This window comes from Poecilia reticulata, linkage group LG3 (genome assembly GCF_000633615.1).
Source record: "Poecilia reticulata strain Guanapo linkage group LG3, Guppy_female_1.0+MT, whole genome shotgun sequence".
Taxonomy (NCBI): Eukaryota; Metazoa; Chordata; class Actinopteri; order Cyprinodontiformes; family Poeciliidae; genus Poecilia; species Poecilia reticulata.
In genome coordinates this window covers 6,840,356-6,864,753 of record NC_024333.1, presented here as the reverse complement: position 1 = coordinate 6,864,753, position 24,398 = coordinate 6,840,356, and the positions used below count along the sequence as shown (strand labels likewise).

The 24,398-nt window shown below is 40.7% G+C and overlaps 1 protein-coding gene across 1 annotated transcript; it reads left to right on the top strand.

Moving 5' to 3' along the window:
* The first annotated feature begins 662 nt into the window (after positions 1–662).
* Positions 663–24,063, top strand: loxl1 (lysyl oxidase-like 1). The gene is made up of 7 exons (XM_008404752.2): positions 663–2,189; positions 6,744–6,852; positions 11,639–11,776; positions 18,821–18,977; positions 19,822–19,917; positions 20,283–20,398; positions 21,901–24,063. The coding sequence occupies exons 1-7, from the start codon at positions 1,127–1,129 to the stop codon at positions 21,905–21,907; spliced, it is 1,686 nt and encodes a 561-aa protein (XP_008402974.1). The 5' UTR covers positions 663–1,126; the 3' UTR covers positions 21,908–24,063.
* Positions 24,064–24,398: the final 335 nt, after the last annotated feature.

Here is a 24,398-nt window from a genome sequence, read left to right as displayed (position 1 = left end):
ATTACCAATTGCATACACACATAAATAGTTTGAATGTATGCACAGATTAAAACTCACAGTATAACCCCATGTGATTAAGGAGTTTGGGAAATGAGAAGTGTGTGTGTGTACGCGTGTGTGGGGGGGGGTTTGGGATCGGCAGGGGCATATGTGTCTCTACACGTGTGTTAGTGTTTGGTGAAAGGAAAGCATTGTGAGTTCTTTTAACTGACCTTGGTTTGGTATTTCTTAGGGTGGAGTATCCAAATCACATTATCCAACAAATTCTTTACATAAACAGATGACTATGTTTGAGCAATTGTGGGTTTTTTTTCTTCATACACTTAGGTGCTTCTTGCTTACATTCCTGGTTTCAATTAGACATATTGTCATAATTAACAACTTCTATTTCGACATGTCTTACAGATGTAAGTGGAAATTGTGAAACAAATTTTAAAACGCCTGCTGATGACTGTGCGACAGCACACAACCGGAGAGAAGCCGCTGAAAGTCTGACCTGCTTTACAATATTTTTTGAATGCCTTTGCAGCTCGTGGTGTTGACTTTGGAAACCTCACGGAGGCTTGGTTGCTGCAGGCCAGGAAACATCACTAGCACTAGGGCCATGTGGGACTTCTCCTTTAAAAGAAAAAAAAAGTTTGAGTTTTTTCTCAGCCCATTGTAAGCAATCAGGCAAATAGAAGCTTGCTGTTGTGCAGCGAACAGGCACTTCTTTCAAGAAGGCGGAGAGCAATGCTTACTCTACTGGAGGAAGAGCCAGTAGACCGGCAAGAAGTCAGGACATATTCTCGCTGCACCAGCAGACGGTTACACCAACAGTGGGTCTTCTGAAGCCAACTCGTACTCCACTGGATGCGATTGCCTCTGAATGCAAATTCAAGCTCCTCCAATTGCTGGCAAGCAAAGAGCAACAGATGCACTCAACCACAGGCTTACTTCGCAACCCTGTCTCAACACGCACACCAAAGCTGTGCCCACGGGAAGAGGATACACATGTTTTATTGACAGAACCGCAAGTGGCTTGAACCCGTGGCTGACTGGATTTATTTCTTTAAACCATTCCACCTTTCTTTTTCTCTCTCTCTCTTTCTCTCTTGGGGCGAACTCTTGAATTGCTTGAGCCAATATGATGTCTGTTGCTGTGGTATGTGTGATGTTTTTTCTCGTGGGCTCAGGGGAGGCTCAGGTTGCTTCACAAACTCAGGGGCAAAGCCAGAGACAGGGTCAAGAGCAGGACAGTTCCGCTACCCCTTGGAGACAGGTGATACAGTGGGAAAACAACGGACAGGTGTTCAGCCTGGTGAACAGTGGAGCTGAGTACGTTCCTGCCGGGGCCGGAGGTCAAGAAAGAGCTACCAGGGTCATTTTGTCAGATCCCCGTCCTTCACGCAGACGTCAGGGAGGCAATCTCCGTAGGCAGGCTCCACCGAGGGGGTCCTCCGAAACAGTTCGTGGGCAGGCAAGGCATCCTTTCGGTTTTGGACAAGTGCCTGACAACTGGAGGCAAACCACAGGCAGCACAGGAACCAGCCAGTTCCACAGTTCCTCGAGCAGTCAGCGCCGTCCATCGTCGTCGTCGGCTTTTTCCTCGTCTTCATATAACATACCATCCTACCCACAATACCCATTTCCCCAACAGCCTCCCTTCCAGCCTTTTGACGGCGGTTTTCCAGACGCTCCCGTCAGAAACTACGAGCCACCTTTCCAGCCTGTTCCAGGCGCCGGATACAGCGGAGGAACATTTGGGACTGGACAAGGGTTTGCTGCAGGTGGATTTGGAGGAGGTCTGGGCTCAGTGTTCCCCGGTTCTCCATCTGAATTCCCCGAAAACGGTTACTATTATTACCAGTCGTACGGCTACGGACCCAATCCAGTGGTACCCGCAAGTGCCCCCCAGCCACCTTTTGCAGATGGTCTGGATCACAGGTACACCCACAGCCTTTTCAATGAGGAGTCTGCCCCTGCCAACCCAATCCCTGATGCCAACCAAGCGCTTCCTGTTGTGGTGGATAGACCAGGAGCTGCTGGGCAAACCGCAGTCCGAAGCCCACAATATGAGCAGTTTCCTCCCTATGGAAGACCCCAGCCTCCGTTCTCGCAGCCTTTTCCTCAAGGCAGAACCTCTCCAAACTCTGCCTTGGAGAACTCTGGTACCAACGTTGGCAATGTGTATCGGGGAACCCAAAGAGGTACGTTACGACTTGGTTAGTGAATTACAAACCACAACACCACAAATAACACAAGTTATTTTGTAAGTGTAGTTGGGCATGATTAATAGAGAGCTGAAGTTCATGACTCATTTGCGTTTTTGTGAAATCCTGAAGCGTTTTGTTTTACATTTTAAAAAGAAACAAGGTTCACGTCATCTCTTACAGATTTGCTGAAGGTATTTCTGTCTCAAAGGAGGAAAGATGAAACGCTTCTCATCTGATCTCAGTTGTTGCTGTGCATACTAATATGAAATATGCCGAATCCGCAGGGGAGTAGGAATGCCTACCACACCCACCTTCACCCCTGCCAGCGCGCAGTCGCATTTTTGTTTTCTGATATTCTTGTTTTTAATTTTTGTCAGCAATCTGATGTAATCAAAATGAAACAGCTGTTTGAAAGTAAAGCCACTTCTTTTTTCTCTTTTGTTCAATTGCAAATAAAGTGAAGCTGATCCGAAGTTCATTTTCCCCTGCCAGTGAAGTTATTGAAACCAGGTGTTGCGCAAAAGCCTGTGAACATGTAGCAAGCAGACACAAAAACCACTTTGTTTTTGGAGGGGAGGGGGGAGCACGGAGTTACAAGGAAATCGACTGGTTCTTGAGGCATTTCGATTCTGCTAACGGCTGCAGTGACCTCATAAGTGGGCTAGTGTCAAGGGGTGTTGGTGGCTGACTTCTGGGCAGGAGAGAGGAGAACGAGGGAGGGAGAAGCGGTTCTACCCCAATCCCTGAAAGGAGGGAGAGTGGAAAGTCCCTGTAACACATGGGGTCCATTTCTTTGGCTACAGGAAATCAAATAAATATTTAGTCAGAGTACTTGGGGGAGAAAAATGAGAAGTGTGGAAGCATGTAGCCTGCTGTCCCAAAATGTTTATTGAACAAAGCAGACGCTTTCTGTGGCTCTCCAAGCAACTGATTTAGATTCCTTTTAATGAGCAGGATGAAGACGTTTCTCTTGTCACTGGTGCAGATTACCACACAAGGAAAGATTAGAGATCAGAAAACAACAACAACCAAATCACGGGTGCCTGAGCTCTGAGTGCCGGAGGCTGCCCATGCACCGAGTGGAGAGCAGATTCTCGAGCTCGCTGATGCAGGTTTATCATTTTTGTTTCTCGCTACAACCTGTTGTCCTGCACAGCAGCCGCTCTGGTGTGCCGTGCTCTTCCCGACCATGGTTCATTAGACGCTTTGGAGCTGTGAGCCATTTCTAGCATGGAGCACAAAAAAGTCATCATGTGCATAAATGCCTTGGCGCTCTCAGTAATCACAGCAATATAGATTCTGCTGTTTTAAATAAAGATAAATAAAAACGATGTACTGTTGGGCCAGAGAAAGCTGGTGTTACCAGGATCCCTGTGAATCCCAGAATCTCCATAACATTGCTGTTTGGACACCACTGGATACCCTAACAAAGCTGAAACAATCATTAAAATACCACTGGCATTACTCTGTTCCCTTCAGGTGTACTGAGGATAACATTTGGTGTCAGTTAAATCCAAACAAAGTAAATGTCATGTAGGGGACGTTTCTAAAGAGGAGCTCAATGATTGGAAACTAAAGAAGTCAAACTGCAAGCTGCAGTGTACAACAGCGAGCGAGGAATAGAGTCTTTAATTTCCCTCTGAGGTCAGTGTCAATTACAAAATCAGATTATGTAATTGGATTAGTTTAGTGACCAAGCTAACTACCACTAGCAGTGCATCCTAAAAACAATGTCTTTCTCAGATTTGTACTGTACCGATGTGTAGCTACGTGTTTGCCAAGTGAGGTTTTAGGGAGCTTTGTCTAAGCCAGTGTTTCTCAACCCTGGTCCTCACCGCCTCCCTGCTCTGCATGTTTTAGATGTGCCTCTATTCCAGAACAGCTGATTCAAATGATTGCATGACCATCAAGTACTGGAGAAGCCTGTTAATCACCCAGAGATACAATTCAGGTGTGTGGCAGAAGGGAAATACCTAAAACATGCAGGACAGGGGGGCGGTGAAGACCAGGGCTGAGAAACACTGGTCTAAATGATATACCGTTAGAATTAAAATTGGTTTAGCTTTTTTACTCTACTTTAATTTTTGAATAAAATTTCTCTCATTTCCAACTTCAAGGAAACTTGCTGCCAATTTTCCAAATTGAAACCTAGGAGATTTCAAACTCACGTGATTAAACAGCAGTCTTTAATTAATCATAGGTCATATCCTGGCTAGCACCATGTCATCAGTCAATGGATTTAACGTTGACCTTTCACTCTAAATAAAATCCTCCCCATCTCAGTCAATCTTGACTGAGATGACCTGAGAAATGGTCACAAGCTCAAAATCTGTCCTGTGAAACTACCACTAGCCCTTACCTGAAGGGGGAAAATAAATGGTAATGAGAGAAATTCAAATGTGTATTATTTACTACCATCTAACAGGATGTAGCAAAAAAACGGAGAACCCTTGTTCTTCCTTTATCTCATATAAGCCAGAAACCCTGCCCAGACTTCTTTTCTCTGTGCCCTACTTGGAGAGTAAGAGGGAGTTGTCGCTTACAGTTGAGGGCTGATCAGCTTTGGCTTCTTGATACAGTTTAAGCGCCTAGAAAAGACCCACTTTCACATTTCAAAAGATTAGAGGGCAGAGAACAAAGCCGTTTAAAGGAGAGGAGAAAAAAAACGAAGTTGGACTGAGAGTGATGCTTGGAAAGCTCAGTCTTTCACACTGGTTTACAGTGTTTACATGGTCTGCTCCAGGAAGCCTCCCGCTGCCCTACATGTCAGCCTCAGATAGACATGTCAGATTGGCAGTTTGCACAGACCCTGCAGAGGGCAAAGGCTGCACTGAAAGTTGCAGCTAAGGTAGGAAGACTCGCGTAGGTGTGAAGTGCCAGGCAAGTGTAGCAGGAAGTTTGCTTTCTGGTTCTTTCGGCTTGCTTCTGTTAAGCAGATGGAATGGAAACCGAGCAAAATTTTTGAGATGGTTTGAACAAGTTCACATCAGACTATGTCTGGCCTTCGTAAGTTAAACAGAAAAGTTTGATAAGCCTTGACAGAGATCAAGTTGGCATTGGCCTTTTTAGGTAATGCTGCAGGCGTACAGACCTTTTCTCTGACAAGGCGTCTTTTTTAAAACCTGCGACTGTATTGCTCAGGCACGGGCAGGTTTCCACAGTCAACATACTAGCTCCTATGGTTTAAAGCTATTTTAATGAGATGCCAGAGAAAATAGTGGTGCAACTAGATTTTTTTTTGTTTCAGTTTTATGGAGCATAGAGTACCAGCACTCTCTGTCTTCCACCTGTTAAAAGAAAGTTGAGCTTGTCTAATTTTCAGTGTCTCCAGTGAGACCAAAATTGGATAATAATGGTATGGAAACTTGCTCTTAATAAGGTCAACATCTTTTTTTGTTGTTTTTGTTACTGGCTGTGGACTGGCTACTGCAGCAGGCAGCCTGACCAACTAATATCAGTTTGTTTTAATTGCATTACTCTATAAAAAACAGAGAATCAATATTACCAATTATCACCAATGTTAGTGACGTTTACCCAAAATGTATACTTTAGTATGGATCCCAATAAAGATAATAACACTTACACGGCATGAATAGAAATATTACACCAGTGACCTACAAACCCATTCAGTACATTACTTTTTTTTAAGTATATTTATTTTAGTGATGTATTTCACCAAGTGAATCATAATATATAGATGGAACTTTTAGTTCCAGTAATTATAATGATTTTCTTCTCACAATTAATAAAGATTATAAAGATAATAAAGATTATATTATTAACATCAGACCACAAGAAATATATTTTATACAGAAATATGGGCTTTATGAAAAAGTTTAATACCTGCTGAAAGGTTGTTTGGTTTTGAATAAAAGCAACTCAATAATGGTATGCTTTTCTTTGTAAATACAGTGTGGTTTTTCCATTGAGAAGAAATTACCCTTCGTAATAACGAGCTACATGTTGTAAACCAGATGAAAGCGAAGCTGAGAATGAGTTTATTATAAACCTTTTTTTGGTGCAGTGATTCTGCAACCACAGACCTGAATGAAGCTCTTGTGGCCTCTCTCGCTCTCTCAATCAACAACTCTTATCTAGTGGCTTGAACTGAAAAAAAAAAAAAAAAAAAAACTAAACACCACCTCTTATTAGAAAGTGATGATAAAATTCTGAATAGCAGCATAATTAGTGTCTGAGTCTCCCTGATGTGACCCAGACTTGAACTGTGGGTCCTGTTGCTCAGTTTTTGGGTTTTTGCCCCTCACATCCTCAGTCGGCGCCAACATATTTCACAGATCACAGAAGATAATGACCAACATGCTAACAAGCACTCCGACGGTGCTGACCTTTGAATCGCTTCGGATATACCTGGAATGATAACAGCAGCCCCACGAGTAAATTTGGCAGGTTAAATAACGTCACCATTTTTAAGACCTAATTAACTCTTTCTGGATTATGCAGTAGCTTTAACAAACATTGGAGCGTTGTGTTAAAGTGTTGAATATGTGGCTATGAAAAATTTGCTTTCCCCCCCCTCCATCGTTTCAGGTTTACCTGACCTGGTTCCGGATCCGAACTATGTCCAGGCTTCAACATACATCCAAAGAGCCCACATGTACTCCCTCCGCTGTGCTGCAGAGGAAAAATGCTTGTCGAGGTAAAGCGAAGTCTGCATGAGTGTCAAATGATAGACTGCACATTAACTTGAAAGAAATTTGTTAACATGATTTCTAGACATGCTGTGTTTCCACGCCTGATAGTTCGGTAGACTCTGTTCGATTGAGGAGCAAAAGTTTATAATTTGTGATATTTTCAAACGGTGTGGTTCACTTTCATACTGTGCTGTGTTAAATGAATGAAAATGCTTTTAAAAAAAACTGTTCACCTCGCCTGTGGTAGCGCTGCAACAATAACCACAGAAGGAAACATCCCCAAAACCGGTTGTAGGATTTTTCTTTTGCTTTTGTAAAAAACAAAAAAAGAATCACTGCTCTCATAAAATTGTGTTTGCCGCTTTAAAAGGGAGTTCCTGTGAGACACATGCAAAATTGCCCAAATAGCCAGAATGCTGAATATTATGCCAGAATTGATTGCATCTTCCAGAAGCGTTCAAAGGGGCTCGTCCGGGGTCTCTCGCACCCTAATCATACCCCTAAATCAGTTAAAATTTTCACGAAAGTAAAATGTTTGTTTTTGTGGCGCTTCTGTTGTTTTGAAGGGATATGTAAACTTTACCATAGCGACCAGAGTCGGTGCGTTTGGGTAGTGGTCGAGAGGAGATGAGTAGAGCTTGTGAGTCTTAAGTCTGGTTTAGACGGAAAGATTTAAGAATTGTCGGCCGATTCTCCAAACCTCTGTGACCACAGAGCTGATAAAAGTACAACAGGTTCGATCGGTTCGTGTCTCCAAGGCAGGAGCAACWCAAACCGATTCCAGTCACGAACATCGCGATTCCAGAGGATAATCCAGTAAAATCCCCAACATAGCGAGAATTCATAATAACCAAACACGGCTGACGATGTAGAAGCAATAGTGATAGTTTGAAGAGTCATTTTAAGAGATAAAAGACGTAACGAAAAGAAAAGGCGGTGGATGAAAGACAACGAGAGCAGCCGCTCTATTTACTACACTATGATTTGGAGGTGAATATGTTTTTTCATAGTTAACATTTTTAACTGGGTTTAATAATGACCTTTAGATTTAATAATAAACATTTCCACATATCATCTCCGATGTCCATCGGACTCTCAGTTGCGCGATTTGTCAGTTGTTTGGGATTCCCCTCTGTTCTTACGTCACTGCGCTTTCTGATTGGCTACCTGTCACATTCAACTGGTCGTATTCTCATTCCAAGTAAGGGAAAAAACCCCAGACTGCATAAAAGGGCCAAGACAACCCAAATTGGGCATATTCAGTATTTAGTGGGAACACCAACATGCAGAAGCCTTATCTGACTGTTCATCCCCCCCCTCCCCGCTCTCCCCCCGGGCCGCAACAAAATTTCCAAGTCTTGACCGGTCCGCGGTAATAAAAAGGTTGGGGACCACTGATTTAGCACATGCTAGTAGCAGACATGAAGGATAAGCACTTTTACTGTTACAGTTACCATTCGGAGACTACCGTAATCAGTTCTGTTAAATCTAATCTTGGTAACTTTTTGTTTTTCAACCGTAATAAATGTGACATTTAATTGACCTGTTATGACTCAAATGTTAGCTGTCCGCTCCCCTCTGCTGCTGCTGCATCGTTGTGGAAAACCTGGAGCGGCAGAGATATCTGCGGCTAATATGTGTATGTTTACTGGTTTTAAAAAAAAAAACTTTGGGGTTGTGGCTTATAGTCCAGTGCGGCTCATAGTTGGGAAAATACAGACTATAATCCTTCCCTGGATTTTTTCTGTCAAGAACCCAGAGAATGTTATTTGATTGTGCTTTCTGGAAAACAATACATTTTTACATTTAGGCACTATTACAATCGTCACACTTTTTCTGTTACAAACTGACTCCGGCCCCCCAGCAGAGATTGGAAAAGTTATGTGACCCTCACAGGAAAAAGTTTGGGGACCCCTGCCCTAAATCAACAAACTTCTTGTAATTGCATTTCACCACTAGGAGGTGCTCTTGAACCAGTTGGCTTGATGAGAAAAGCATGTGTGCCGACCAATCTGCGACAGGAATGTCCTGCTGTCACACACTTACAGATTGCTAGCAGATGGAGGCTCGTTGGTCTGGGGGGTGTTAGCTTCTCACTTTGGGTGCGAGAAGTCCAGGGTTCAAATCCCGGACGAGCCGCAACTGAATGATTTAAGGGAATTGCTTCTTCAATTGCAGTTTAAGTAAATTGTTCTCAAATGTAAAAGGCTATATGTTTGCCAAATGGTGGTGTGATTGGGTGAGGAGGCGAACTGAACCACAGCCATCTCAGTTGCAAAAAAAATTGCAAAATATCGAATAATAAAATATCTTAGTCAAACACTAGTTTTAAATTTAACGTCATAATTTCTGGCGGTCTTCTACAAAACCCCTGTTTGGTTGCCAGTTGTCCTGACCTCCACTTTGAAAACCATAGTTTTGAAACACAATATTAAACACAATTTAAAGAGAAACTAAACCTAAGAGCTAGGCCTGTTGCAATAAACGATAAATCAATTAATCGGACGATAAATTAAACCTATCGACCTCATTTTAATTATCGTCTTTATCGTCTCTTCCGGCCTTTTTTCTTTCTGTTGATGACGCTGAATGAAAAAGGCTCAGCTCCGGTGCTCTCCACTGACCCTCCCTTCCTCATTTTCTTAGTCTAATGTCCAGCGCACATTACATGAGTTGTCAGCCCATTTTCAAACCCTGAGACACACCTTAGCCGACAGAAATCCTAGGTATAACGGTTTATCGTGCTGTGTGGTGTCCAGCCACATGGGCACAAAATAATGGCTACAAGTCCAGTCAACTAATCTTAAAATCAGGCATTAATCAATGCTTTACTAGAATCTACCTGTGATGCATGTAGCTAGAGTCAGCGTAAAGTCCTGACTGAATGAAAATCACTATAACCTATTTATGTAATGTTAACGAAGAACAGCTGAAAACTTACCGGGTTTATTAACTGAGGTAGCAATTTATCTCCAACTCCTCTCCTTGTCATTTCTATATTCTTTGCACGAAATGTTGAATAAACATTAATGTTGTTTCCACAAATCCTCTCCAATGTCCGCTGGTCTTCGGGTTTCGCCGTTTCAGCTGTTTGGGATTCTGCTCCGTAATTTCCCCTCAGAAAGCGGAGGAGGAGAATCCGCGCTTTCTGATTGGCTACCTGTCACATTCAGCGTTAAGCTCCCAGTCAGGGAAAACCCCTGATTTAGATAGGAGCAGCCACGATGATCCACCATAACACACCACACACTGCAGGATGATCGGTTAGATCGGCCAACGATCTAAGATTTTCATAAAGAGAAAATAGAGGCAAAAAATGGTGTAGTGTGAACTATTACATCAGGTGGTCGGATGTGCCTGTTTTCTCTATATAAATCTAGTGATTACTGAAGGGCAATATAGTATACAGACTTCATAATCTGCACTCTTTTGGTTGAATGCAGTATTTATWTCCACTTTGGCTTTATGTTGTTTAGTTTTTATTCAAGTACGTTTTTTGTTAATGGAGACTGAGAATCCATTTTATTTTTGTTTTTGGTTGTTTTGTTTAGTTAGTTTATCAGTTTCAGTGTTATGTGTTCTTTTGAAAATAAAGTGTATCTATCAGGAAATTGCATGTATTATTAGTCATTTCCATTAAATCTGTGTCAAAAGGTTTTGAAACAACATTATCGTTTAATCGCAATAATTTTTTAGACAATTAATCGTCCAGAAAAAATTGTTATCGTGACAGGCCTACTAAGAGCACAACATCAGTAAACTAAGTCCTTATTTTTTAGGGATGAAGGTTTGATGTCTGGGTTGGTGAAAAGCCTCCTCTGAGCCCCAGGCCCCACTGCTGAAATGAAATGTGTTGTCCCTCTGGGTGTTCACTTTGCCCTCTTCCCATCAGAACACACCCATCCCTCAAAGCCCTGTATATCCTCTCTGAGTTTACTGCAATCACCCACAGATGGGCTTTTGTAATTTGCCATCCACTCCAATGTCAACAACAGTCACAAGATGAATGGCTTACATCTTCAGTGGTTGTGAACTGAAGGTTATGCCTCCTTTTTCTCACAAAAAACCAGTGTGTACAACAGAATATGTATCTTGTTTTGTTTTGTGTTTATCACATTGAAATGGTGTGTTTGAAGAGACTGTTATAATCTGCAGGATAAATTATTTAGTAGATATACTTCTGGCTCGTAGTTTTCCAGTTCTGCCTCTGTAGGTTCCTAAATAATGAAGCCATAAGCTTGACGCTCTCCGTACTTCCCCTTCGGTCCACTTGATAACGAAAACGACAATAAACCAGACTGGGTCCTCTTGATAAAAGTTAACGATACAAATGTTACTTTTCCACAAAAATAATAGAGTAAACTAAAGGTCTTGAGAGAGAGAGAGAGAGAGAGAGAGAGAGAGGTAAAAAAAACTGTGTGGCTCCACTCCAACTGCCCAACTAAGTCTCCCTAGCCACACCCTCAAAACCTTAACTCCAATCACCTATGCAAATTTACAAGAAGACCTTAGTAATCCAATATAACAGATTAGTATGAAATAGAGATACAATTTGTAATTATTTTTCTCCAAATAAACAAGTTACCATAAGAAATATAAACATAATTTATACTAAATATCTGAATGAACTAAAATTCAATTTAGGCTTCTACAGCCTCTTTTTTTTTTTTTTTTTTTTTACTTCCGCTGTTTTACTTATGAGAAACAGACACGCAGACATTCCTCTCGCAAGAAGTTGGACATGCTCCCTTATCTGATTTCTTTCCCTCCATGCTTGTCTCCATCCTATAGCTCTGCCTACCGCCCTGAGACCACTGACTATGACGTTAGGGTCCTGCTCCGATTTCCGCAGAGGGTGAAGAACAAAGGCACAGCTGACTTCATGCCCAACAGGCCTCGTCATACCTGGGAATGGCACAGCTGTCACCAGTAAGTCTGCAATGTACTTCCCATGTAGTCAGCTACATGTACGCAGTAGTGTAGAACTGTTCACCAGATTATGACATTTTTGGTAAAATTATGTCATTATTTCACTTCAAAAAATACAATCAATTAGTGTGTCTGATGTTCAGTTGTGGTTTCTAGTTAATTGTAACTCTGCTGAATTATAATTATCTTTAGTGGTTCAAGCAAATGCATTTTCATTGAATTACTCACTACTTTTGTTTTTATATCATCTTGACCTGCTACCGACTTTTCCAGCAGGTAGTTTCTCTTGATGCTTTCTGTTTTTTCAATTAGCGTCACGTGGAACAGCTTCTGTTAATGATCTGTGAACTTCTGTATTGATTACCGTCAGAAGTAAAATTGGCATTGCTATTCCTTTTTACAGTTTTATTTTACTGTCTGTGAACAGTAAAATAAGGTATGTATGTTTAAAGTACAAACCCACATCCACCATCGCATTAAGAACTGGTTCTATCCAGGTCAAAACATTATTTCCCAGTTAGCATATAATTTATGTCAGCTTTAGCACCCCGGCCTTTGCGAACATATTTAAGTATTTTTTTATTACTATTTCACTCCAGTTCTTCTCCCTCATATATATTTTATTATGGCCACATTCCAAAAGGGTACTGCTAATAAACTTTACTTAACAAGGTGGTTCACGATTATGATTTGTAAATCAAACTAGCTTCTCTGCAAACTGTGGCCAAAGTGCGTTCCTCGAGCCGGTTTCAGGAATTCCTACCAGCGCAGCTGAACTTCACATCAACTTTATCAGAGTGACTATAATTCAGAACACATGTGGACTCAAGATGTCTGAACGCTCAAGTCAAATCAAAAGGTATTTTAGTTTTACTTTAATAGTGTGCACCTCTGCAGCTGCATCCATGTTACTGGAGCCTTTTGGATACTCTACATATGTCCTTCTGGCAGCCTTGTCTGCTTTTAGTTGAATCTTACATGAAAACATAGATTTTTTTTTCTTTCACGTCTCGAAACCTAAAGTTGGACAGTGAAAACAACCAGGGCTCTCGGTTTTATAAACTTCACTGCAAATCCGCGCCCTAAGCTAACCTAACCAAAACACTCGCATTTAGGCATTCTGGCCACAGAAGACGCACATTTTCCCCCCACATTATACAAATTGCGGGACGACTTTTATCTCGTGTCCAAACAAATCACCCTCTAAAGCCGAATCCAGGCTCTCTTTTCCTGTTCTCATCTCGGAGGAATGTTGAGTGGCCGATAGGAAGTCGGCAATGTTGTCGCTGCCTGACAGCAGTCTGACATGTACGCAGCGGTTCCCAGGAGACGGATAAACCGAGCCAATCACTCCACTGCCTGTGCGATCAGAATCACGATTCAATACTTTTCTTCCTGTCAATTCATCACAACAGGCCAGGAGGCCACCAAAGTACGGTGGTGTGGATGTGGGTTTCTGGGACAGTGTTTGGTTACAAAGAAATCTCTTTTCAGGGGGAGAAATGCACTAGCCCAGATTCTTACAATAAATTTTACTGCCCTACATTTTTGTCAAATAAGCCGTGTTGCTTTTCCCTGCGTTCACCCCAATCTTCTGCACTGGAGTAACAAAAGCAGGGAAGTGAAGCGGCGCTCTCCTGAGAATTGAGGCCTTTGAAATGTTGGGAATTGTGATTTTTTTAATAAATTTTTTTAAACCACCAATGACAAACATTTTCACATACTGCATATGGCCCGTTTGAGTAAGAACGGAAAGCATGGGCAGTTTTTATTCATGTACGTTTTCTTCTCTTTTTTTTTTAAGTTGCAAAAACACTTCCTGAATCCTACACTTTATCTGATTCGCTCTCTTATGAAAGCAGTCTCGTGTTTGTTCAGGTTCTGGGACGTGTGTCCCGCTCGCGCATTTCTGATCGCAAATGTCAGGACGCCGTGAAACAGTTCTCTAAGCAACATGTTATTGTTGCCTGTGTTTTATGCGGCCCTGAACAAAACAAAAGACATTAAAAGTCCTGCTGTATTTGGTGCGACACGAGTTGAAAAATGCCTTTGGGCCATAAAAACGGAGTGGAATTTTTTTTGCTTTTGTACATTACGTTTACGAGGCGTTCTTTGAAATCCTGTGTGTCCTGCCAGCTCTACATTCTCAGCAGGTTACATAGGCAGTGAGGGGATCCAGGATTCCAAGGAAGCTGGGGACACATCCAGGCAGCTTATCGTCTTGCACCTCCGGCTTTCCAACCTGCTTTCTGTTTCTGTCTCTCATTTTGCCCTATAAATGACAACATATGTTATAAACAATAAACTCAAGGCAGCCTTTGAGAGGTAGTTTCCGGAACAATGATTGTACTTTAACCTCTTAGGTTTTACATACACACACGTTTTGAATGACTGCATGCCACATGTTTCTCATTATGTCCAGAGTCTCATAAAAGCAAAGCACTCGTACATTTTAACATTAATGTGATTTTATGTTCCTCACCAGCACAAAGCAGAGTATAATTGTGAAGTGGCAGGAAAATAACACAAGGTTTCCAAATGATTACAAATAAAAATCTGAACATTGTGATGGATATTTGTTCAGCCGTCCTCAGTCAATAATTTGAGGACCGTTGTTGTAGTAAAGTCTTTTAACCCTTGTGTTAGAAATGGGGTCCAACCGACCCCACACCTATGTCACTTGTATCAGTTGCCTCAGTTCTCGCACGCACAAGGGTTAAGTGCACTTCTGCCAGATTTCCCACCAGACTGTCTGGAGAGTCAGATCTTTGATAATCATCATTTGCAAAATTTCTGAAGCTCTGTCAGATTTAGTGGAGAATGTCTGGTAACATATATTTTCAGGCCCAGCCACAAATTCTCAGCTCAATTCAAGTGTTAAACATAATTGGGTCACTTTAGAAAACATGCCTCCATATAAATTCTTCCTTGGCAGCTCTAGGTCAGTAGCTCTATGGTTGATGTTGTTGTTCCACTGGTAGGTCGAAGGTCAATCTCCCTTTCTCCCTCCAAGCCTGTTTCAGCCATATATTTAACTTTATCCATCTTCTCATCAGCTCTTACCAGCTTTCTTGTCCTTGCGATAGAAAAGCATACTCACAGCATGATTCTGCCACCACTGGTTTCCGCTGTGAGGATGGTGTGTATTGTTTTGTTTTACACCAAACGTAGAGTTCTGCATGTTCACCAAACGGTTTGATTTTGGTCCAGTAGGAGCAAAAGGTCTGCAATTTGTACCAAACTGCAAATGAGACCACAGAGTTAAGTGGATGACTAATACTTACCCTGCCATAAAATTCTGTCTCTCCAACGTTACCTTGGACATTTCGACTGATTTTGTGAGGAATATTCTCTCTCCCAGGCCTGCAGGGTTGGGTGAACAGTCATGTGCTGGTAGGTTTGTGAGGCTGTTTCTGTTTTTGAGTGAAGAACTGAACAGTTTTCTCTAATTACAGCTATTTGCTACGGAGCCCCTTAGGGGAAATGGGGAAAAATGTTTCTTTTGCATTCCCTCTCAATATGCTTACTGTAATGTTTGCTGGTCTATTTTGTATACAGTCACACATGTCAATTTAAAATGTCAAATGTATACATATTTAAAAAGCCTCAGTAAAAACATGTTTATTAACGTTTTGGTGCAAAAAACCTGATTGAAAATCAATTTATTCACTGCATGTTTATATCTGTTTGTGTGTAGGGTTGAGATGGATGGAACTGCACATGAAAACATATCTTTAAACCATTCAGAGCAGCACAACAGAGACACAATCAAAACTGTCAGATGACTTTGCTATCCTGTGATAATAACTCAGAAATAGTCCAAATAGTTTATGTTATTTTCTTCTTTCCTGCTTACGGAAAGTTTCCGTTTATATCATATGTTTGTTGGTGCGTTTCTATGCTAAAAGAAAGATTACAAACTTCAGATATTTCACAACAAGATTTTAACATACATGGAAAAACCTCACAAGAACCTTATGTAATAGCAGAAAGTACGATGGCCACCGTAAGAAAGGCTTACAGCATTCAATTATCCCGCATGAACTGGTCAGTACATTATTGCGAGGTAATGCAAAAGAAAAAAAAAAATCCCCATGTCCTCTAGGGGGCTCCGTAATTTACCTCTCAGGTAAATTTCTATACACAAACATTGCAAAATGTGAAAATGTTTAAGGCTTGGGTGCCCAATTCCTGTTTTCAAGAGCTACTATCCTACAACTTTAAGCTGCAACAATGCTCCTCAAACACCCAAATCCAATACACAAATTCCCCGACTGACAGTCATTCAGCTCTGCAGAGGCCTGGCAACAGGCCATTCATCTGATTCAGGTGTACTGAAGAAGGGATGCATCCAAAAGTTGCAGGATAGCAGCTCATACGGACTGGACTTAGGCACCCGTAAGGGCTGTGAATTCTTAAAGCACTATGAATCTTTAAAAAGACAGAATCAGGACTGTAAGCGTGTCGGCAAGAGGATAAATTACATCGACGCCCAGAACCGTGACAACACTATGGTGTTCTGTACTCCATAACATCAGACAGGTTTCTACCTGGATGTTATTTTTAGTCAGTCACCTGTCTCCTGAAACATATGAGTCCTTGAATGTCTACTTGTTCCAATAGTGGAAAGTACACACTTTCCCTTAAAAGTCAACTAACAATCTTTAATGACTTTTCCAGTAAAGCTGTTTTGAGAGTTGGGAGATGAAGTAAGGCAAAAAGGGCAATATTTTCATAGTCTGAGATTTTCTGACAACAAGAGACTGTAGGAGCTGCTTACCTCACTGACATATTTAAAGTCAGCAGCACTTAGTCATATGTATAATATGTACACAGTTACAGCATGATGGGGAAGAAAAAACACACAAAAATAGCGGTTACAGCAGAAAGTTGGACTAAATTTAAGTAATACTTAAGTCCATCCTGTGATGGCATTGAGATCAGCGTTTCTTTCATTTTCAACCATATTATTGGATTAACAGTGAAATATCTACTCAGTGTATTTTATGAAACCCCTCTTAGGAGGATCATTTGGACTGTACGTTTATTCTCAACAGCAAACACTTCAAATGCACATGTCACTACTGCAGGGCCATCGGACGCGTTTCTAGTAGCAAGGCAGCTCGTGAGAAGCATGCGGCGTTTTTAGTAACTCCCATTTAGGACGTCTTCGTTTTCTTGAATTCGTTTATGATTCGTAAGACTAGTATTCCAACATGAATACATTAGAGGGACAAAAAAAAATCCCTGTGTGTCGAATAACCATAGAATTTCTCAACTTGAAATTCTGAAAATAAACTTACTCAATGTAAACATACTGAATTCTGAAAAAACTCATGTTTTTTTATAATAAAAGGTTTTTGCTCTAGGATGAGATGGTTTTTCAGTCATATCAAAATAGATGTTTTTCACAAAATTGTAATGGAAATTTTTTTTTCGCATCACATGAGTCAACAGCTGGAGGTTACTACTGACAGAAACCATGAAGAAGACAGCAGGAATTAGTGGGATGATGGGTTGTTTTTTTTTTTTTTCGTTTTTTTTGTTTGAGCATCACACAGAGCATAAAAAGTTGTGTATCATTTGAACCTGTTGAATCCATAGGTTTTCTGTAAAATCGCCAACCGGCGATTACAATTTCCCCAAAACGCTGTAGCCACTCCCAGGTATTCGGTGTTTGTCTGAATAAGATGCCAACATCTCCTCTGATGGCTGATAAATGTACACTAGCACCATGGCTGAATTCTGAATATATATCAGTAGCTGTTTATATAACATTGCTGCTAGGATTTTTAATGACTTATTGCGTAAACAAGCTTATTCTCGCATGATTTTCATTTAATTTCTCATTTAATGGAAACACCAAAATTGCAAAATTGTGGTTTTTGGACATTAGCAGAAAACAAAGGTTCGCGCACATTTGTAATGGAAATGCAGCTGGTGTTTTGCATAAAGTTGCCAGTAGCAACAAATAAAAGTAGAACTTTCCTCTTCCCTGCTGAATTATGTTGCTGTCACTCCCTGCGAAAACGCACACTCGCAACCGAGCGGCGTAATTATGAGCACAGCAGGCTTGTAAAAGTGAAAAGTAACCTGGGGGTCACTTTGATACTTGGGAGAGCACCAACACACACAGCAGTTAACACCTCAGATGATTTCAAATGGACCAGCTCATTGACTCCATCTCTCACCAAGAGTGACTCCATGATTCATGCTACGGTTCAGCCGAGAGTCGATCAGTGGCCTTGTGTATCCAGGCTTGCCTAAGCTCCTACAGCTGCGCAAACACGCATCAACAAACAAACACAGGCGGCGACGCGCGCGCTCAGACCCTGCCCCACACACACACATATTTGCCGAGGCAAACAAAGATGTGTGTGCGTGCTCTCGGAAGCGGCGACGCACGCAAATTCCCACACACAGACGGCTCTGATCTCGCCAACTGGTACAAGCTAATTAACTAAAAATGTATCCACTGCTAAGGTGGCGACGCCTTGCTTCGGCTATGCTTTAATAAAAGCATTAATTAATATCCATTATCCGCTGATCAGTCATGATGATGTGCTGCCAAGGTGCAGCGTTGCTCATGAAGACGTTCCGTTCTGAGGTCAACAGTTTCAATACACACAACATAAATCTATTACAACCCCAAGTTGCACTGTGAGCTGCGTGTGTTTTATTGAAGGTAACCATCATTACAAGTGTGTATTTAAAAAGTACTAAACAGTTTGGAGTTTTTATATTTGATGCACGTGACAGCGTGACTTGTTGAGAAGATGAGTGGCTGGTTGAACAGTAAGTCGAACATTACATCTATGATATCAATATATGTTTTGGTCTTTTCAGTCTGTTACAAAGGCTCAATAGAAAGAAATTATAAAGACACTAGTGTAGAGTTTCTAAATATTCTAACACATCCACACTGTGACAGGAACCTGAAAGTGAGAGAGAGAAGGAAATACACCAGGTTTGAACCCATGATCCTTCCTGTTCATTCACCCTCACGTGTTTTGAACTGTGTCGCTCCGATGCTCATTTTGACAGACATTACCACAGCATGGACGAGTTCAGCCATTACGATTTGCTGGAGGTCGGTACGGGCCGCAAGGTGGCAGAGGGACACAAGGCCAGCTTTTGCCTGGAGGACACCACCTGTGACTTTGGTCACCTGAAGCGCTACGCCTGCACTTCTCACACTCAGGTAATGTCACAAACAAAAGCAGAATAATCAGCTGAAAAAGGGCCCTCTGTGACTACAAATCTGCAGTTATATGTCTGTATTTTTTATTTTTTTATTTTTTGCTGGAACAAACATACCCTTCAAAATTTTGACTATTTTATTCAATTGGGCGAGAGACTGGGTACGTCCCGAATAGCTCGCCGCTCCATCGTCACAGGGCAACATAACAGACAACCACGCATACAAACACTCACAGCGCAGCTCACAGAGACCAGTTAGCCCAGCAGTCATGTCCCTGGACTCCTCCCGTTAAGGTGGACGACCTCGTCTTGGTAGTTTTGTAGTTGTGCCATATTCTCATATATTCAGATGACGGAGTGAGACATCCAAAGCTTGGGATATACTGAGATGAAATTACACACAGGGTGAACTCTAGTTACAAATTCTAGCGAACAAAAAAAAACATAACAAATGATTGGATATTATTTTAGGGATAGTAGCTAGTCACCATTAGCTACTAATGGTGACTAGTAGCTAATGGTGACTAGTAAATGTGTGTGTGAATGAGTGAATGAAGTGTGAAGCACTTTGAGGCTGATAGAAGTACAGGTCATATCAGGGTAAATAGGGGCTCAATACAAATACACACCAAGCCTTTTATATATGTTTTTGTTGGTTTTTGCGGTTGGTTAATCCAATGAAATCAGTATCAAATCCATTGAACTTTTGTGCTTGCAACATGAGAAACGTGGGAGACCTTCACTGGGTAGGAATAATTTAGCGAGGCCCTGCGTTTGACCTCTGGAGCTCAGTCCAATCAGTATTCTTTTCAAAGCCTCTCCCCCTCCCCCTGCTGCCTCTTCAGGGTCTGAGTCCAGGCTGCTACGATACCTACAATGCTGATATTGACTGCCAGTGGATCGATATCACCGACATCAAGCCTGGAAACTACATACTAAAGGTGAGAGTCTAGAGAGAGCTGGGTGTGCAAGTTTGTAGACCTCCAGCTCGGCTGCATTTTATAGAAACGGGAGAGGGTCAGGGCCACGAAAACAAATCGATCCGATTCATAAAGTTTTCAGCTTTCAGGTGAGAGTCGCTTTTTTGTTATTTTCGGGCTGCAGTTTGCTTCCTTCCTGAATTGTTTGTCTGGTCACATTTTGTGTGCCTTGGAAAAGGAAAAACAAAAGATGGAGTTAAAATTAGTTTGAAAGCTGTACCAGGTCGTGCTTGTGCACGTGTGTTATTTGCCCCTGATTTTTGACATTATTCTGAACGACTTCACCTCCTTTCCTTTGTGCGTTTTTCTCTTTTTCTCCCCTCCAGCTTGTGGTGAACCCCAAATTCTTGGTGCTCGAGTCGGATTTCACCAACAATGTGGTGAGGTGCAACATTCACTACACCGGGCGATTCGTCACAACAAACAACTGCAAGTTAGCGCAGTGAGTAAAGCAAACTACACAGTACCTAAACGAAAACAGTAGATTTTAATCGACTCTGACTGGTAGACCTGGAGCTGCAGCTGTTCAGTCTTTCAAATCAATGTTTGTTTTTGTAAGTTAAACCAATCGAATCACTGACACTCACCTTTATAAGAGAGCAGAGACTAAATACCCTCAAACAGGAAGCCTCGTAATGTTTTGAGACACTTAAGGAACTTAATAGGTTCCTGGCTAAAATATTTGATGGTTTAATGTATTATGCTCTCATTCTCCCGTGAAGATTAACAGCCTCTCAAAGTTTGATATTTTCCCTCAGAAGGGGCTCCAAGGGTGTTGAACTTGCAAATAGCTCTATTAGAAAGTGTATCATTGCAGTAAATTACTCCCAGATCCTCTCGAAAAAAGCTTTTATAGAGGTTCAAGTACTCCAGCCAGCCTCTCTTATGTGTGCAATAAAGACGTATTTGTCAAAGCATGTCTGAAATTAGGTGAAACGCTCTAGCTCGGTTTGAACGTTAACAGCAAGAAAATGGCATCCTTTAGGCAAAAGCTTAAAGAGCTGCCACCAAAATCTGAAAATGAATTAAGAATGTGTTTTTTCCCCACCTTTACCTGCTTTTTAGTGATATATGGGCACTGACCTTGAAATTATAGGTGTGTACAAAAGACGTCAAACCAAAAGTTGAAAGTTTAGAAAAGTATCAGAAATATATACGGTATGTCTTTTAAATATGACCTCGGATATGTGTATGAAGGCCAAGACTAAAAATATACAAAAAATACACAACATAAAACGAAATTCTAACCTTTTCAGATAGGTTTGAGAATCTAAACAAATCTAAATAAACACTTTCTGTAACTGTAAAAACTCACAACGTTATCTCATATTCTGACTTTTTTCATCATATTTTCTCATTTTTCCAATGTATTTTTTTAGTCACAATACTGATCCTTTTTCAATGTACAAGTAAAATTGATCAATTTTGATTTATTTATTTTTTTATATACGGCAAAAAAAAGGCTAAAAAAAGTATCACAATTTTTTATTAGAAAATCTTGATCAAATCATTTTTTTTGTAGAAGGATTTGTCTTAAAGAAAACAAACATTTTAAAAAAACATTCCTGAATGGAGTTTAATCCAAAGGTTGGCTGTAATTTCACCTATTTGTATCAAGTAGGATTATCCGTACTTCAGATTTACAGTGATTTAATTTAAAAAGACAAACTGTGAACAGCAGTACAAAACAAACAACAATGGACAGCATAAAGGTTTTAAATTCTGTTTTCTTTTTCTCAAACATCCTATAAATAACAAACAAAGAGAAACTCCAAAAATGAGAATTTAAAAAAAATCACATTGTGTCAGTGTATGATGAAGAAAATTATGTGAAAGTGCAGCAGGCAGATTTTTTTTTTTCTTTTTCAAATGGCACAGAAATGTTGCACTGAGTGCTAAAACTCTAACAAAAATAAAAAAAATGTTTTCTGTTTTCCTTCGCAGGTCTTGATCCAGCAGAGGAGTTTTGCCACATTATAGTGATATTCCATTGAAATGTGAATGGAATCCATTTGTTCTTGGTTAAATCTGATTTTTTTTCTTTTTGATTTTTGATTTTTTTTTTCCATCTCTGTTTAGTTTGGTGCTTTGGGATTCCTGAGCCAACAGCAAACCAGAATTTCTCTAGTTCTAAAAACAAAGGGGGGTTTAAACATCCCCCCTTTACCTTTTTTTTTTTTTTTTTTTTGCATAATGCATCTCACACGTTGGCATCCCAATGACGCGCCAGCGGCTCACGCAGCCCCGCATTTCGTGCTAAGAGCGCTCCGCTTTTATGTGCTTCAAATGACAGCGTTTCCAGCCTGGCTCGGCTCCGTGGCGGCTCACATCACTGACTCCTAAAAGCCGTGTTTACTGTATTTCCAAGCAGTTGAGGCTCATTTCAGCGACAATCTAACAAACGAAATTAGGGAGAACGACGGTCCGCATTCATCCGTGCTTTGTGGCAACACACAGAAATGTCCAGTGATTCAGAAGAGCTGTAATTTGTCAGTTTGTGTTTGTCTTTCTCTCTTAACCACCTTGGCAGACCAGCATGGGATCCTGTGATTTTTCTTTTTTTTTCGGCCACATCCTGTTAAATGTGTTGACAGTGAGAAGAAGACAGCAGGTCTAATTTGCATGTGTTAACATCAAGACATACCATTCGTTAACAGGCCGCGGAAAGCCCGACTCTTCGCAAAAAAAATAATAAAAATCAAGGGAGTTGCATATCTTGGCAGAAAACGGTGCTTTAAGAAAACAAGACTTGCGGTATTTTTTTTTTTTTGCTTAATTATTATTACCCTTTTTTATTTGTACTTCACACTCCAACACTGGTCAGATGGCACATAGGTCATCTCTACCTTTTTTAAAGAACGTTTATACAGATATTCAACCAATGCATGATTTTAGTGATGGAGATCATTTTATGTAACTGATTGTAATTTGCTTATTCACTTTTATCTGTTACTGTAATTGCTCAGTTTAACTTTGGTATGTTTTTTTTTTCTCAATTGTTTAAAAAAAAAACATAAACAGAAAAGAAACCGCCGCTGCAGGTACTTTGCGTATGATGCAGGCGGCGCAGCGTTGCAGAAAGCCTTCTCTTCCTACCTCTCCCTTTGCGCGAGTCGTCGTTTCCAAGACCTTCCACCCGCAGACAGTTTTAAGTTAGAAGCGCAAAACCCTACTGTGTTTGCTGAGGTAATTATCTGTAAGATATTTAAATGATTCCTGCATGAATCAACTCTAATTTGATGGCAAAACTGCATCTGAAGAGAAACTCCAACAACTGTAGGATTTGACTTTTACTAATGCTTCCGACACTTTCTGATGAAAAGCTAATCTCTATATATTAATAACGTATTGGTCAAATATGCATTGATGGGATTTTTGGTGATTTTTTATGTTAAGTTCAGAGCAGGTATACTCATTGTTACTGTAGGACTTTCATTTAGTACTGTAAATGATCAGATCTTTTGATTTGATATTTAGAAGCTTGTAAAAAAAAAAAAAAAAACATTTCTTGGACCTTAAATGTCACATTGTAATATGCAGAATGCTTGGAAAGGAGTGCATGTGTCACAGCTTTATGGTGCCATTTCAGAGCTGGATCTGTTGGTTAGCACAGTTCACACAAAGCTAGAAGCTATTCATGTCAAATCTTTGCTAAGACCCCCAGGTTGAAGTTTACATGTTATTACATGAATTTGTACATCCTCCGCCCCCCTTCTGGAGCCCTGAGTGGGAAAAGTGAGTGAAGCACCAATTCATACGGTTAGCTCAAGTTATTTTTTTAACATTTGAAATAACAAAGAAAGTAAACAAAAGACATGGGATTTTTTTTTTTTTTTTTTTTTGTGCCGACAAATATTTACAACTGTGTTTAAAATGCCCATGCGGTAAGCAGATGTACAACCTTTAACTTAGAAAGATGTAACTTCTACTGTAACATTAATTGAAAAGGGGTCCCGACTTGCACACCGCATTTAGATCACAATTTACGTAGACAAAAGCAAATACAAACACCAAAGAGTCTGACAGAAACCCTTTTGACATGTTTTGATCCAGTGTTGCAATTTTCTAACAGTGAAATGTAAAAAAAAAAAAAAAAAAAAAAAAAAAGAAAAGCCAATGACGGTAATAAACATACCGTCATTGGCACTATGACAGTATATTTAGACTTTAATGTGGTAANAAAAAAAAAAAAAAAACATTTCTTGGACCTTAAATGTCACATTGTAATATGCAGAATGCTTGGAAAGGAGTGCATGTGTCACAGCTTTATGGTGCCATTTCAGAGCTGGATCTGTTGGTTAGCACAGTTCACACAAAGCTAGAAGCTATTCATGTCAAATCTTTGCTAAGACCCCCAGGTTGAAGTTTACATGTTATTACATGAATTTGTACATCCTCCGCCCCCCTTCTGGAGCCCTGAGTGGGAAAAGTGAGTGAAGCAC

Coding starts and splice junctions, on each gene's coding strand:
- loxl1 (XM_008404752.2), top strand. CDS start 1,127: ATGATGTCTGTTGCTGTGGTATGTGTGATGTTTTTTCTCGTGGGCTCA. Junction 18,978..19,821: donor CCTGCACTTCTCACACTCAG/GTAATGTCACAA, acceptor CTGCCTCTTCAG/GGTCTGAGTCCAGGCTGCTA. Junction 19,918..20,282: donor CTGGAAACTACATACTAAAG/GTGAGAGTCTAG, acceptor TCTCCCCTCCAG/CTTGTGGTGAACCCCAAATT.